General features: G+C 54.0%; 1 protein-coding gene across 2 annotated transcripts in view; it reads right to left on the reverse strand.

Moving 5' to 3' along the window:
- The window catches only part of Sardh (sarcosine dehydrogenase), a 68851-nt gene that overhangs the window by 15857 nt on the left and 39799 nt on the right, over positions 1-13195 (reverse strand). For both annotated transcript variants that reach the window (XM_045160052.1, XM_004654061.2), the window contains 2 exons: positions 9872-10019; positions 6435-6528 (listed from right to left, as the gene is read on the reverse strand). In XM_045160052.1, the coding sequence (XP_045015987.1) occupies positions 6435-6528; positions 9872-10019 (242 nt within the window). The remainder of the gene's footprint in view (positions 1-6434; positions 6529-9871; positions 10020-13195) is intronic.

Below are 13195 nucleotides of genomic sequence, written 5' to 3' on the forward strand. Positions count from 1 at the left end.
GGCTACTGGGCGAGGAGGTGAGGATAGTGGCTGGTGGTAGTGACTGTGATGACGATGTTTTTGGTTGTGGGCGTGGTGGTGGTAATATTGGTGGTAATAGTGATCGCAGTGATGGCAACAGTGGGAGTGGTGTCCGTGGCAGCGGTGCTGGTCATTGTGGTGAGGATGGTGTAGGGCAGCGGTGACGATGACGGTGGTGGTGGTGACGGCAGGCATAGCAACCGAAACCTAGGAGCAGGAGAAAACGTGTGGTGCTCGTCCACACTCGGCTCCCTGAGGATCGGAAGTCTCTCCAGGAGTCGCTGACCTTGAGGCCCGTCCTCCTGCTCTCGGCCATTCCGGTCCTGGCAACGATCCTCGTCCAGCCGTCCCTCCAAGGGAAGCCTTCTTTCCCCTAGCTTGGGCCTAGGAACCCAGAAGTCAAGCATCTGGTGAAGCCTCAAGCTCCCCAAGGTGCCAGTGCGCACCCACAGTCACCAGCGGCAGCTCGCAGGACCTTAGAGAAGGACTGAGTTCTGGCACTTTAGCACACGGCGAGGTCACATGGGGTAACCGACTTTACCCACCAGGCCTTGTTCTTGCATTATCCTGGCAAGCCGACTCGACCCTCCCCAGACAGCTTGCTTAGCAGCAAGAAGCACATGTCCAGACCGAGGCCGCCGTATCTTTCTTGGCTGCATCACAGGAATAGGCTTGTGACAGCCAATGGCTGTCTGAGGAAGGGCTCAGCAAATCCGCACACATTCTACAGCGCAAGTTACTAGGCTGCGGCTGCCGCCAAATGGCAGCTGCACCCCGCGTGATGCATCGGAGTCCAGGCTGGCAGTGCAATTTATCTAATGCATGCCATGCGGGTACAAGGTTGTTTCATCCTGAACAAATCAAGTTCTAACAGCCCCACGGCCAGGACTTCTCACTGTCAGGAAAGAAATTCAATTTCCTTTAGACTTGAAATTAATTTTTAGAGGGAAATTGCTTTATCACCAAGCCTCACGATGGCTTCTAGCCGGGGCCTGCTGCTTTACTAAGAGGGGCCTGTCCTCAGCTAGAAGAATGTCCTCAGTGTGGGGAGGGACTGTCCTCAGCCAAGGCACCGAGAACACCGTGTCTGGCCCAGTGCTGGCCAAGCTAAGATCCAGGAGATGCTCTGGGAAAGCTCTTCTCCACTGGGAATTTTGCTGGCCTTGAGACAACTATTTGGGGAGCAAGAACAGCTGGTCAGCTGGCTGCAGGGTGATCACTCTTCCCCAGTTCCATTCCTCCTCTAGGAATCCAAGGATTAAGGATGCCTGGCCCACACCCAGGCACCTCGGAGACGCATCAGCATCATCGCTAGACGGCGGTGACGTGCAGCTAGTGGGGCATCACTGACCGAGTCCTCGTGTCGAGAGTGGAGGTTGGCAGCCACAAGCAGGGTCATGTCTTGGCTCGTGGGCCTGGGTCTGCAGTCCTTGGCTCTCTCCTGCATCAGCCCTCACTTCTCTGCTCGACCTTGGGTGTGCTGACTACGCAGGCGCACACATTCCTCTCCTGCAGCTGGCCGGCTAGAAGCCAGCTGATCTATAAATACATGGCCCGGCTCCATGCTCCGGCCTCAGAGCCTCTGCACATTGACGGACAGTTCATCAACACAATTTTAAGCCAGAACAAGATACCATTTAGGAGAATATACATTTAAAAAAAAAATCTCCCTGGATTCCAAGAAGATTCTGTATGTGACAGACATACGGACTGGCCCAGAAGGAGCTTTAAGCAGCATCTAGACTATGCTACAGAGAGGAAAACTGAGGCCCAGGGAGGTGTCCCTAGCAGGGCTGGGGCAGAATTGGAAAACAGGTGTCTGGCTCCCAGCTAAGACTGGAATGGCATGGAGGCATAGGTCCCATGGCTTCTCTGAGACTGTGGCTGAACCCCACCCACACATCTGTGAGCCCCATCTTGGAGAGAAGTCAGTGGCCGGCCAGCTTCCGCAACCTGAAGTCATGCCAGAGGTTAAACTGCTACCCTTGTTGCTGGCCAAGAAATGGAGAGATCACTGACCCAGGCTGGGATGGCATGGGATGTATGGCCCAAGTCACAATTAGGGACAGCCTTCTGGGTCAGCCAAAACCACAGCAAGGACACCAAGGGAACAGATATTGCTCTCTTTCGCCCACACCTCCCTTAGGGCCTTGGGAGAAGGAGGGGACATGATTCTCTGGCAGGGCATGACCTCAGCTGCCCTGAACTTCTCCCAGCCCTTGTGTCCCAGGAGCTGGGCTCCCCAGTCCAAGTTAGCAAGTCTTGCTCTCTCGTGTATGCCATGACATCTGAGGAAGAGCAACAAGACAGCTGCACATCAGGGTATCAGAACTGTAACACAGTTGGCCTCCTACTGACTAAGGCCATAGGCCCAGGTGACAGTGAGTCACATGTCCTGAGATCACTTGGCCTTCCTGAGGAGCCTGGTCCCAGGCGATGATTACTGGTGATGGGGTCTCTTGCTGTCCTTCTTGTGTGCAGGAGGCATGGGGTGAGCCCTGGAGGATGAGGTGCATGTTGGGAGAGGCAGAGGGCCTTAGGGCCTTAGAGCCCCATTTCACCACTGGCCCCATGAATAGGCAGGGTGCCCCATGATATGGGCCCCACTTTGAGGGATCCAAGATACTAGCCACCACCTTATTCTTTTCTCGCCAAGACCCAGTTTCGGAAACATCTCCCAGGATCTCTGAGTTCATCAGCTCCGGGGCAGTGAGAGCCCCTCCCCATCACCCTGAGCTGAGGCTGCAAGGTCTCCTTGGGGGCCCATCAGTGGAGATGGCCCCCAGAGGCCACACCGTCCCCTCAGTCCTGGTTCTGGCTCAGCACCAGAGCCTATGCTTCCAGCCAACACATCTGGAATTCATTGCAGAGTCAGGAAAGGAGCCAATGGGAACAAGCAGAAGAGCCCACAGGTTCAGAGAGAAGCAACGGAACTCATCAAATATCCACCCCGACGCTGTCTGTGCGGATGGGGCTAGCAGGTGTCAGCAGTGACAGCCAGAGGCTGGCCCCGATGGCACAACACCCACATCTGAATGGTCTGGCCTCTGTAACACAGACATACCTGATTGCCCTGCTGTGACCAGAGAGTCGGACTGGGATCCAGCACCTTTCCATATCAAATGAAGGTGGTGATGGAGGTGAGGAGAGTGGTTAGTGATAACGGTGGTACCCTCGTGTATCCATCCTCTGCTTGCCAGAACTCAGCTCTGCAGGATCCTGAGCTGGCCAAGACCCCACCCATCTGATTACCCATACGTGGGACCCTGGCCTTGACAGTGCTGGCTTCTCTCATAGAACTCTGACTCAGTGACTTGCTTCTCAGTTCCTGCCTTAGGACGATAACCAGAGCGCCACGTTCGAGGACATTCCTCACTGTGCTATTTCTACAGACAAGAAGCAGATCTAACGCAGTGTCTGAGCAGGGACACCCCTCACAACAGTGGAGGGAACATGGGCTCTCCGGGGCTCACTGAAGGAAACAAGATGTTCACAGTATCACTAGAGAACAAAGTGGCACGTCAACCTGGGCAGAGGGTGGCCCTGACTCCATCAGGAACAGGCAGACATGACGGCAAAAGGAAACGCCCCAGCCTCTGGGGTGGGATGGGATGGGAGGGTCTTTTGCAAGCTTGTTAATGTTTTATAAACATCTCCAAGACTCAGGTGACAAATGCGGGACACCATGTCTTTGCCTATCAGGAGAGGTGAGCTTCAGAGAACCTGCCTGAGGACCTAGGACCCTGCTCCAGGACTAAGAGATAAGACCCAGGGGGGCTCAAAGTCATGCCCAAGGTCATCCTGCTAAGTGAGGTCTGGCCCAGGCCCTATATTCTACACAGCCATGGTTGGAAACCAGAATGATAGGGGATCTTTTTATTTATATTTTTCTTGCAGGATCAAGAATCCAGGACATACTAAACAAACAACTCTACCACTGAGCTACCGCCTCCACTTTGTTTGTATGTTTTTTTCAAGCTAGGGTCTCACTCTCTAGCCCAGGCTGACCTGGAATTCACTTCATAGTCTCAGGGTCATGGCAATCCACCTACCTCTGCTGGGATTAAAGACGTGCCACAACCATGCCCAGCCCTTTCTTTTCTTTCCTTCTTTACTATTTATTTTGTAGCAGGGTCTCATTGAATTCCCCAGGAACTCACTCTGTAGCTCAGGCTGGCTTGTACTTTAAATCCTCCCACTTCAGCCTCCTGAGTAGCTGGCATGACAGGCCTGTACCACCAGGCTTGGCTTTGAATATTAATAGCTCACGTATATTTTCTACCCAAAGCTCCCGGGGTGTGTGTGGTATGGGGGACAGCATAGAGAAGCAGCAGGAAGGGGCATCCCTCACTCTCTGCCACCCACCTTGGGCTTAGCCCCCCTGTGACCCTAGGCAGTGTGGACTCTGGAACGGCTCTGTCTGAGCACTGGCCTAGCTCTTGAGCCCCAGGTAAGAGAGCCAGGCTTCACAGCCAGGCTGGGGAGATGGCCACAGACAAGACAGGGCTCTGTGGAGGGGAGGCAGCTGGGGCTCAAGTCCCATGTGACTGCACTGGAGTAGTCCTGCTGGGTGGAAGGGGATGTTGCATTTTGGACAGGAGGAGACGTGTTCCCACCTGGTCCTCTCCCCCGGAACATCCAAACCACACACAGACTGAGGTTGAGCCAAGCCTCAGCACAGTGGGAGAGACACAGCATAGATCCCCTCCACCCATCACAACCTGGCCCCCATCAAAGCTGGTCTCTGGATGCTGAACTAACATCCCAAATGTCCCCATGGACAGCCAAAGGCTAGAGTCTGGGGAACTGGAGGCTGCTGCTAGCCTAGAATCACACTGTGCCACTCTCTCAGAATGCCTACCCTCTCTGGTCCCAGCAGGCAACTTTGCACTAAGGAGGCAGGAAGCAAGCTAGACAGAGACCCCCCACCTCCCCTTCCTGAACCCTACTGCAGCCTCTAGAAAGGGGAGGCGGGAGCGCAGTCATCACACGTTCTCTCTGGCAGCCTCCTCCCTAGCACTCATCACCACATTGTTTATTTGCTGACAGGCCCCAGCTTGGTCCCAGAACCTCCAGGCCTTCTGCAAGCCAGCATCTCGCTCCCCATCAGCACTCCTCAGCACCCTGCCCAGCGGACCCCAGGGATGGTCATGTAGGGAGAACAGGCCAGGTAGCCACCCTGCTCCTCCCTCGGGCAAAATCATTGTCACTGGCACAAATCCCTGTGCTGTTTGTGTCAGAAGCCTGGGCAGCATGTTCAGCCTCTCTACTTCCTGAGTCCCAGGAGGCTCAGCATGCCTGGGGTCCCAGATGCCAGCCTGGCGTTCTAACATGCAAACCAGCAGGACATGGTACAGGGAGGAGGCTCTGAGCAGACCAGGAAGCCCCCCCCCCCCCCAGGAGATGAATGAAGTATGGCCAAGTCTGTATATACTTCCCATTGCCACTACTGGGGGTATTGCTGGCATTGTGGACAGAGACCAGGAAGGCTGACGACTCCACTGCGGCACATGAGGTGGGGTTCACAGAGCCTTGGCACAGAGTATCTGTCCCAAATGTTAGGAGGTGAGGCCGGGAGGCCCTGCAACAGAACATCTGCCATGGCCAGGTTGTCATGGGGACACCACATGGCTCAGTGTGACCAATGCCCACACACAGAGGGACCTCATGAATGTCTGGTAGCATGTCAGACTATTTTACCTCATCCCTGAGAAACCCATGTGAAATAATGATGAGTATTTTCCAGCAAGGAGGAGGAACAGATGAATAGAGGGGCTACCCTGAGGCTGGAACCCTGGCTCAGGGTGTCCAAACAAACTCCTGAGGTCCAGGGAATCGTGGTAGGGACTCCATCCATGAACTCAGAAGAACTGGGCTTCAGCTCTTGGTCCTGGACTTCTGGGAGTTGGGTGGAGACATCTTGGGAGTCTGGCTGGGTTCCTTGCCTGAGCAGCCCCTCTCCTACATCCACAATGCCTGGAAGGACCATGAGAAAGGGGAGGTGGGCTCTCCAGGTGATGTGGGGACCTCTAGAGAAGAAAAACTATCAGGTGGCCCCAGCCATGTACAGAAACAGAGGAAGTAGCAGTCACCATGTCTTGGTGGTGGGGGACATGCTCTGTGCCTTTGAGGGACACACAAGTAGCTTGTACAGTAAGGCCCCCTCTGGGCAAAGCCTGGCACTTGTCACCAGTTGGAAGGTAAATGATGCTGGTACCTTGTTCCTCATCAATTTTCTCAGCTCCCTCAGCCTGTGGACAGACCACTTGGCCACCTCCCACTCCTGACTCCACATCAACAACCACCGCCCTGGGAGGTAAAGACTTGCCCAATGCCACCACTAGCCCGGGCGCTACACTTGCCGCAGGCCGCTGCCACCCACAACCTGCAGATCGGCGGTGGCTGCTACCTACCATGTGCCCAGCAGCTCTCACTAGTTGGTGGGTGGAGAAAGGGAAGGCCTCGTTGCTCAGGTCGGCATCCAGCACATCTTGGAGAATGGCACGGCTGTGAACAAGGACAGGGGAGGGAAGGTCAATCGACTAGCCAGCCACCCCTCCCCTGGGGCTCTGGGCCACGAAAGGAGTGGGGTCAAGTGAGCGACAGGGATGAGGCTCCACCCGTGGGTCAGGTGACCAGAAGCACGGCGTTCGTTCAAACATCACAATAGGCACAAGCCACATGTGCCACTAGATAGAAAAAGGCACCTTCCTGCGAGCTGATGCCAGGAGCGCACAGAACAAGGGAAGCCACGCTGTGAATAAGCTCAGGTCTCAGGCAGGGAAACTTAGGCAGAGAAGTTATCAAACCCCTAAACACTCTCAGTGCCACCAGAGTCACCACACTGGTCATGAAAGAAGCTGGCAATGATGGCCTGTTTCTCCCTGAGAAATCAAGTGACTTGGCCCAGCTCAGTTGGAGAGGTCCTAGAAACGGTCATGCTCCTCACCCTATGCATCCTCCAGCCAGGCCCATACGCCCTGTCTGCAGGGGGGAGGGGGGAGGGGTCTGAGTCCTGCAGATGTCACCCAGAGGTGGAAAGCTCTCATGTCCCATCCTCCTAGTAGACTGTCATCTTTCCAAGGCCAGAAGCCATGCTGAGTGCCTATGGCTGAAATATTCCTGCAGCCCTGGACTGATCTTTCCGAAACGATGCTAGACTGATATACACTGCCCCATCCATCACTCGCCTAGGCTGTGTCCTGGTTGACTCACTGTGGCATCCGGTGCTCAGCTCTGAGCTCCACAGGGTGCCCTCTCCCCACCTGCGCACTTCACAACACTAGCTCTCCTGCTGCTCATCAATGGAGATCTTGTGGGGACCACACCTCAGGCACCCACAGCACCAACCTACTAGCCTCCCTCCAGGTCACTTCTGTGTCCCTCTACACTTCTCCCCGTCACACTGAACTCTTTGTCACCCTTCAGTTTGTGACTCAGCTGTTACTTCCTCTGGGCAGAGCCTCCAGACTTCCTTGATCTGGGTCAAGCACCCATCCCCAGTGGTCTTACAATCTCCCATGAGGAAAGTCTCTCTGCTGTACCCAGTCCTCTAAATCAGAGGCTCTGTGCCAAAATTACCTTGTATCCCACCATGCCTGGCCTAGAGACGTTTGGTGAATGAGACAGATTGAGAGTACCTGGCCCTGGCAAGTCCATCAGGGTGAGTGGTCTTTGTGGCAGAACCCCACCTCCACCCATCAGGGGTCCCAAAGGGTGCCAGGGTAGCTCAGAGGTGCTGCCAGACCGAATCTCCACTTCACAGAGCTGGAGCTGCCGCCCACACCCGCCTGAGGGGCTCAGCTGAGCTGTCTGCCAAGATCCTTATGTAACCCTGGCCCCCACGTGGTGCCAGCCCAAGAGGCCCAGCTCAGCTCCACTGCTTCTAGTCTTCCCTCCCAGAGCCAGAGCATGGACTCTCTGCAGCTACATAGTAGGGAGGTAGCCTGGCCAAGCAGGGGCTGTTATATCTTCCCTATGGGGAGGAGAGGCTGCAGCTGGTCCATGGAGTGGGACTTAAGAGGCTCTGACCCAGGCTAGGGTTGCAACTCAAGGAGGGTAGATAGGCACCCTGGACTACTGAAGATGTGTCATCCTCCACCCCCGTCCCAAGAACAAGTGGCTAGAGCATGTGGGCTTCCTAGTTGGAGTCCCAGGGGCAAACCCTCACCCCTCACCCTTGACCCTATGAACCTCGGCCCTGGAGAATAAATAATAAATAGGAACAGAGCCACAAAATCACACACCCGGCACCTGGAGTTCACAACAACAGCATTAAACCTTCACTTACACACTGCCCAGAGTGGACACCACCAGCAACAAAAGACTGTTTGATCCGAAGCTCATTAAACTGAAATAGTCAGCCGCACTAGCTGTGTTTAGAGGACCAAATGCCAGGCACAGCTCAACGACTATCATACTGGCGGGTGCAGGGATGGCCCATTTCCAGAAAGTTCTGGGCAGTGGTTTACACAGCACCTCCCATGGACCAGGTGCTGTGCTAAATGCTCCGCACACAACTTAGCAAGCTGGGCCCATCCCTGCTGACATTGCTATTCATGTGGGAAGCTGTGAAGGCCTGTGAAGGAGAGAGCCGAAGGAGGAGAGGAGGGAAGCTCTACAGACTGGAGGCTCCAAAGGGGGGGGCGCCCATACATCCCTTGGGGCTGAACCCTGATCCGGTTTGCGTGGCACCCTTCTTCCTTCCCTCCTCACCCACCTGCCTCCCCTCCTCTAAAAATAGCCTCAGCCCTGCCCGAGGTAACCATACATTGAAGCCAAAGGCTTCCAAGGGCCAGGCTGGGCTGCAAGCATGACGCGTAGCATTCAGAGCATCTTCACGAGCCGAGCCTGGTGGCCCACGCCTTTAATCTCAGGGAGAGGTAGGAAGATGGCCGGGAGTTTGAGGGCAGCCTGAGACTACACAGTGAATTCCAGGTCAGCCTAGGCTAGAATGAAGCCCAACCTCAAAAACAAAATAAATAAATAAAATAAAACAACAACAACAAAAAGAAAAGAATTTTAAAAAGCAGCTTCATGAGCTCCTGATTCCTCAAGGGATGGGAACAGGGCCCAGTCAACATTTACAGATGTCTAGCTGGGTATGGTGGCGCACACCTATCCTCCCAGCACTCGGGAGGCTCAGGTAGGAAGATCGCTGTGAGCTCAAGGCTACCGTGAGACTACATAGTGAATTCTAGGTCAGCCTGGGCTGGAGTGAGAACCTACTTCGAAAAATCAAAAAAAAAAAAAATATATATATATATATATATAATTACAGATGTCTGAATGGGTAAATGATCCACCAAAGACCTTGTCTCTAGAGTACATGGAGGAAGGCACAGGGAGGCTCTGGGTATAGGATGTGGGAGGGGGTCTACCCCAGGCCTGACTCCGGCCACTTGGGGATAGAGGACCATACCAGTGACCCAGATACTCCCAGAGGGTTCTCATAGCCCATGAGGCTGTGAAGTTAAGCTGAGCCACACTGTGTCCAGGGCTGGCCCAGGCCTGCTGCATACATATAGTTAATGAGAGAGAAATGATGTATGAGTGCACCAGGGCCTCTTGCTGCAACATCTGGTTTTACATGGGTGCTGGGGAATCGAACAGGGGCTGATAGACTTTGCAAGCAAGCACCCTCAACCACTGAGCCCCCTTCCGAACCCCCCTGCTGCTTTTCAGATCTTCATATTGCTCATGCCACGTGACATCCGGTGGTTATCAGAACACGTCACCGTTCAGAACGTCCTATGTGACCCATGAGTGGTTCTGCCCACGGGTCTGACAAGAGACACCCCATCAAGTGTGCCCAGATGTCCCCAAGCTTTGAACCCCCATCCTCCCTTACCTGGCTGGGCCCTGGATGCTGAGCATGCCCAGATCCTCAGAACTGTCGATGAGCTGGCACTGGAATTTCTGATCTTGCAGTACCGTGGTGACATGGGACCAGTTGTGTTGAGCTACGGCTCCACCCACCGCCAGGTAGTAGCCATCCCCTGGAAGAAGAGCCCTTACTCTTAGAACAGGAGCTCAGGACAGAGAACATGGTGGGGTGAGCCCTGGGGGACCCCAGATTTTTATATTTTTGTTTTTTAGTTTTTCGAGGTAGGGTCTCACTCTAGCCCAGGCTGCCCTGGAATTCACTATGTAGTCTCAGTGGCCTCAAACTCACAGCGATCCTCCTACCTCTGCCTCCTGAGTGCTGGGATTAAAGGCATGTGCCACCACGCCCAGTTTGGACCCCAGATTTTTATCTCAGAGAGGGTATAACTCATCAGCACCTCCTGACCCAAGAGCAGCATTGAAAGCTTCTATCCACTTCTCAGAAAAGGTTAAGATCCTAGTGCCTTTAGGTCAGGGGGACATTCTAACCTCAGCCACCAGTGGTGGGTGGCCCTGGGCCTCAACATCGTCACTAGTTCCCCTTTCTCTCTGAACTGACATGTCCCAGGTCCCTGGGGGTCTCTGCTTTAGCCATCCTGGAGCTTGCTGGGGCCAGGCTCTGGGCTAGGGGATTTAGAGACAATAGCCCTCTGACCCCACCCTCGATGCTAACTAACCTTCCCTAGGCTTCAGAAAAGAAGACTGCGGTTCAAAGAGGCAATTACATATGGTTAGAATCGGTGGCACCCTATCTCCAATGGACAGCCACAGGGCCACAGAGAACGGCCCACCTCAGCTGAGCATCCTGGGAGGCCACACCCTATGGCTGGTGGCTTTGGGCAGTTGTGTGGCCTTGGTCCCCGCACATAGCCTCACTGAACCTTCATAGTTCCATCAATGATTCCAGGTCCACAGAACTATCATCTGCAGGGTGACGGCTCATCAGGTGTCCATCATCTGCAGGGTGACAGTTCCTCAAGTATCTATCATCTGCAGGGTGAGGAAGCTGAGAGTCTGTCTGCACTCAACCAGCTCTCTCTGGAGCTCAGGACCCCCCTTCCCCCCTCACCCCGCCATCCATGAAATGTGGCTGCCTAAAAGTTAAGGTGCGTCTTCCCATCTCATTTAACCTAATCAAGATCGTCCCTCACAACTGAGCACCTAATCAACATAATCCCTCACAGGAAATCCTAAGCCCTGTCAAATTGACAATCAGTAGAAACTATCACAGGGATCCAATGGCTGCTGAGAGCCAGGGTTGGACAGGGTGGGAGGGGGTGTGAAAAGCTGCTGGCACACCATCTAGATCCCACCAAAGCCACTCCTCCGTCCCTCCTCATGAATGGATGACTAAAACGAGACAGACAGAAAGAGAAAGAGAGAGAAAGACAGACTAGTCCCCAGCTGGGGTTATCAAAGAACATAGGAGCTCTGGACAGTGTCCTCAGCCCCAGGCTGAACAGATAACCCTCTAATCACCGCCACCACATACACACACACACACACACACACACACACACACACACACACACACATACACCTACATGCACACTACAGCCCAGGCCCCTGGCTTCAGGCAGCCCCACCAGTCTGCAGCCAGCCCAAGATCCCCCCCTCCCCCGAGTCCCGCAGTCAGCTATCCTGCAAACAGAATGCAGGGCCTGTGGCCCTGGGTGAGCCTGGCCCACCCAACGCAAGGCAGATGCGGCGGGAGAAGTTGGCCCTTGCCTCTGTTCCTCTCCACATCTTGGGGTGGGCACTGTAAGCAGTGGGACTTATTTGCACTTTTCAGTACTGTTGGCATGTTTCCCATGAGCAAATGTGCCTTTTGTAATGTTAAGAAAAATGAATAAAGATCATTGAAAATTGCTGCTCAGATTGACAACTGCTTGGTACACAACCTTGATCATATGAAATCATCACCTTCTCTTGACTTACTGGAGTTCTGAGTCACATGCATAATTAGCACACGTATTAAATGTATGCATACTTAATGTCATGCATATTCATCACAGGAATGTTGCAGGTTTGGTCTGAAATAAAACACCCATGGGGGGAAATATATATATACATATATATATACGAAGAACAAAAACAAAGGGCTGGAGAGATGGATTAGCAGTTAAAGCGGTTGCCTGTGAAGCCTAAGAACTTATGTTCGAATCTCCAGGTCCCACTTAAGCCAGACACACAGTGACATAAGAGCGCAATGTCACACATGTGCACAAGGGGGCACACGTGTCTGGAGTTCGACTGAAGTGACTGAAGGCCCTGGTGTGCTAATTCTCTCTCTCCTTCTCTCTCATAAAACAGACCAGTCTGTTGGGTTTGCCTGTGTGTGTGTGTGTGTGTGTGTGTGTGTGTGTGTGTGTGTGTAAGGGACAGGGCTCACTGTGCCACCACACCACGTTCACCCAAGTACAAGCCTCACCCAAGCACTCAGCCCCAGGACCCTCCAGCTTTGTCACTGTGCTCCATGGTGGGGGAGGGGCAGGTGAAAAGCTCTAACTACAGAGTGCTTTTCTAAGAGCTTCCAACAAGGTCCTCATTCTGCAGACTGAGAAACTGAGGCTCAGGGAAGCAGCTCCCAGCCCTCCCTCACCCCTCCAGGCTCTTGTTCAATTCCTGTAGCAGCCGAACAAGGTGGGTTCTCCAATCCCCACTTCACAAGTGTGCAAACTGAGGCTCAGAGAAAGCCAAGTGGTGACAGAGCCCAAGTCAGGGCTTTAGAAACTCGTGCCCTCATTTAAGTCCTTCTGTCTGACCATCAAGCTACCCCAGTTCTCTACATCTGTAACTATAGGCTATGCCTGGACCTGCCCTCTCCTGGGATTGAAGAACCAACCGTTCCCCAAATGCCCCCTGTACGCCTCCCTGCCTAAGTCCCTCCACTCGTGAACTCTCACCTCCACAGCCTCCCCACTGTGGCCCCTGCCTACCCTTCCAGAGAGTCTCACACCGTCAGCCCCAAGGCTGGCATCCCATAATACCGGATTCCTTCACCCTGCACTTGAGGTGTCTCTTGACACCTGTCAGCTCACAGCCGGTGTGGGGGCCCAAAACCAGGCCCCTGCTCACCTCCTCATGCTGCTCTAGGTAGGAAGCAAGTATTGCAGGAATGAGTGACTGAACTCGTTGATGCTCCAGCGGCACCTGCCACCATGCAGCCCCAACAGCAGGGTGATGGCCCCCAAACTCTGCACACCCCCACAGGAGCCCTTACCAATCCTCATAGACCAGCCCCACCCCAAGTGGCCTCAGTTGTTCAGGGCTAATCTCATGACACTAG

Source organism: Jaculus jaculus, chromosome 1 (genome assembly GCF_020740685.1).
Source record: "Jaculus jaculus isolate mJacJac1 chromosome 1, mJacJac1.mat.Y.cur, whole genome shotgun sequence".
Lineage (NCBI taxonomy): Eukaryota > Metazoa > Chordata > Mammalia > Rodentia > Dipodidae > Jaculus > Jaculus jaculus.